The sequence below is a fragment of the Tupaia chinensis genome, unplaced genomic scaffold (genome assembly GCF_000334495.1).
Source record: "Tupaia chinensis unplaced genomic scaffold, TupChi_1.0 Scaffold142100_1, whole genome shotgun sequence".
Taxonomy (NCBI): domain Eukaryota; kingdom Metazoa; phylum Chordata; class Mammalia; order Scandentia; family Tupaiidae; genus Tupaia; species Tupaia belangeri.
The window spans coordinates 722213-725282 of NW_006201951.1; the positions used below are offsets into that span (position 1 = coordinate 722213).

The window sequence follows — 3070 nt, forward strand, 5'->3', positions numbered from 1 at the left end:
CCCCGGCTCCCGCGTGGGCGTCTGCCCCGCCACCCGCCCAGCCGCTGCCTCACTTGTCCCGCACAGCCTGGATGGCCTCGGCCGCGCTCTCGTAGTTGTGCTTCTCCATGTGGCGGTACATGGTGCTCAGCTCCACCTGCCGCCGGAAGTAGATGTCCACGGAGCTCTGCTTCACCGTGGCGTAGATGAACTTGTCCGAGGGGTTCCGCAGCTGCAGGGCAGGGTGAGGCTGGCGGTTGCTCCCCAGGCCTCCCCTGAGGCCGAGGCCCTCCCCAGCCAACCGGCCTCACCCTGGGGTCGTTGATCCCCGTGATGCGCTCCTCGGGCCTGTCCAGCACCAGGAAGGCCGCCAGGTTGGCAGTGTAGGAGGCCACGATGATCATGGCAAAGCCGGCCCACACCATGCCCAGGATGCTTGCTGAGAAGCTGCGGGGGGCACCTGCCGGCAGAGGCTGAGGTCAGCTCCTGGAGGGCAGGGTGGGGAGGGGAGGGCCTGGCATGGCCTCACCTTCTCCAATGCCCGAGTTGAGCAGGACCCCCCAGGAGAACCACATGGCAGAGGACAGGGTCAGCGCATCCTCCTCCTCCTCCTCACTGTTCACCTTGAATCGGCCGAAGGGGCTGCGGACGGACACGAGGGCGAGCGGGAGAGAAGGCCCTGTCCCGCCTCTTGCCCGGCTCTGCCACCGCAGATGGGGAGGCCTGGCTCTCGGGTCGCGCTCACCTGAAGCGGTCCAGCAGGTACAGCATCACGGCCACCACGTGCACCGACAGCCCCACCAGCAGCCACAGCGTGCTCTGGAAGGGCTGCATGAACGAGTCCAGCGTGCTCCGAGGGATCTCCTGCAGGTGGGCAGGAGTCAGCGAGCGCCCAGTCTCCCTGGACCAGGCCCCACCGCTGCCCAGCGCTGCCCACCTTCTTGACCAGAATGGTCAGGCCCTGGTACTTGAAAGGCTTAGAGAACTCGATGTACTGCGCGCGCTCGTTGTTGATGGTCAGTGGGGCCACGATCATGTCGGCCTGCCCGCTCAGCAGCTCGCCCATCATCCCGTTCCACTCCTTCTTATTGCTGTTGTTCACCTGTGTGCCACAGCGAGGGTTGGCCCAACCCCAGGACGGCCCACCTGCTGTGGTCTTGCTGCCTAGCCCGGGTCTCTGGCTCCACACCCTAGCCCTAGGTAGCATGCCCCACCTCGGTCTGGTCCACTTCAGACAGCGCTCAAGCCTGCAGGTCCCTCCCACTCCAGGCCCCGCCCACTCGGGCCCGCCCAAACCTGCGGGCACCTCCACTCAGGCTCCGCCCCTCAGGCCCGCCCCCACCTGCAGGCACCTCCCACTCCAGGCCCCGCCCACTCGGGTCTGCCCCAACCTGCTCTAGGCTTGCTCCCCAGCAGCCGCCCTGCACGTACCCGCTCCTGCGTGCCAAACTTGCCGTCCGCAACCAGGTGGACCTCGTAGGTGAAGTTCATGGTCCGCGCCAGCTTGATGAGCAGGTCGATGCAGAAGCCGTAGCAGCACTGAGGCACCGTGTGGCGTGCTGGGGGTGCAGCGGCAGTTACCTCCGTGCTCCTGGCCCTCGGTCCTGCCCGCCCCTGCGCCCAGCGTTCCCCCCGGCACTCACCGCTGCCCGGCGATGTGTCGTTGGGCCCGGTGCAGATCACCTTCTTGACGGGGTCACCGTTGACCGTGAACTCCTCCTTGCACGTCCCATCACTCAGCGTGGGCTTGACGTACACGAAGGGTTCCTGGTGGATAGTGACGATCTGGGAGAAGAGGAAGCCCAGGCCCGGTCACCTGCCCTGGGGTATACCAAGGCGTTGGCCTCTTACACCCGCCTCTCCTGAGACCGCTCCCCCTCCTCAGCGAGCCTCTCAGGGGCTCCACAGGGCTCAGGCCCGGCAGCAGTCGCCAACCACCGGCTGTTTGCGGTGCAGTCCAGAGTTCCTGCGTTGGGGCGTGTTCTCCCACAAGGCTGTGAAGTGGGGACAGACTTTCCAGGCTGGGGCCACCAGTGGGAGAGGTCACTAGGGAGACCCATGGAGTTCTGGTGGGGTAGGCTGAGCAGAGCAGGCAGACCCTCATGGCCAGCCCCGTTGCCCCCACCCCACCTCCACCATGTGGCCTCACCGGAAGTGGCCCCTGGACCTCAGACCTCCAAACTGTGCACCCAAGAATCCTCTGTCCTTGACTCACCCAGTTTCAGACACTTCTGTTGGCCATACAGTAGTGGCCTAAGACACCCCGCCTCATCAGGAACCCTGAAACGGCAGCCCCAGCCTGGCTGCCCACCTCCCTGCCGTGGGAGCCTGCCTGTGCGTCCCACCTGTTCGGTGCTGGGGTGAGCAGCTCAGAGCCTGCCCTGACCCCTATGCATGGGCCTGAGGCCCACCAACCGGCACGGGGCCCAAATGCCTTTCTTCCCTCCCTCTCCCTCTCCCTCTCCTCTCCGGAACCGCATCTCCCACCCAGCCCCTATGCAGCCTTGAGTCCCTGTGCGGGCCCCTCCTTAGAGTGGGGCAGGCACAGTAAATAGGCTCCTTACTTAAGGGCTCCCAATCCCCCAGCAATGAAAGCCAAATGCTGTGTGCGTGCCCAGGATCCCGAGAGGAGAATGGAGGAGAAGGGATTGCGGCATGGCCATCCCCCCGGGGGGTGATTTCTCGCTTTCTGTCTCTCTGTCTCTCTCTCTGGCGAGCCCACGCGCCCTATAGCGGAAAAAAAAAAAAAGAAAAAAACGCCACTTGCAGGGGCTAACAGGTAGCATGGGGGTTAAGGGCTCTGAACTTCACATGGGTGGCTGCAGTTCGAGTCCTGGACCTGGTAGCTTGCTTTCTCATTTTCCCTCTCTCTCTCTTTCTCACTCTGTCCTTCTCGGTCAAATTAAAATAAATAAATTTAAATAAAATAATTCTTAAAAAAAAAAAAAAAGCCATTTGCAGGGGCTAGCACGTGGTATGGTGGTTAAGACACCGGACTCCCTCGGGACCAGCAGGTGACATGGTGGTTAAGGTGCTGGACACTCCCACATGGCCAACCACGGTTTGAGTCCCGGACCTGGCGACTTCCTTT

The 3070-nt window shown here is 63.2% G+C and overlaps 1 protein-coding gene across 1 annotated transcript in view; it reads right to left on the reverse strand.

The window, feature by feature from the left end:
- The window catches only part of GRIN1 (glutamate ionotropic receptor NMDA type subunit 1), a 34547-nt gene that overhangs the window by 5462 nt on the left and 26015 nt on the right, over positions 1-3070 (reverse strand). Inside the window, exons 10-16 of the mRNA XM_027766286.1 lie at positions 1623-1764; positions 1411-1538; positions 917-1081; positions 725-843; positions 509-621; positions 291-439; positions 53-211 (exon numbers count right to left, since the gene is read on the reverse strand). Of these exons, the coding sequence (XP_027622087.1) occupies positions 53-211; positions 291-439; positions 509-621; positions 725-843; positions 917-1081; positions 1411-1538; positions 1623-1764 (975 nt within the window). The remainder of the gene's footprint in view (positions 1-52; positions 212-290; positions 440-508; positions 622-724; positions 844-916; positions 1082-1410; positions 1539-1622; positions 1765-3070) is intronic.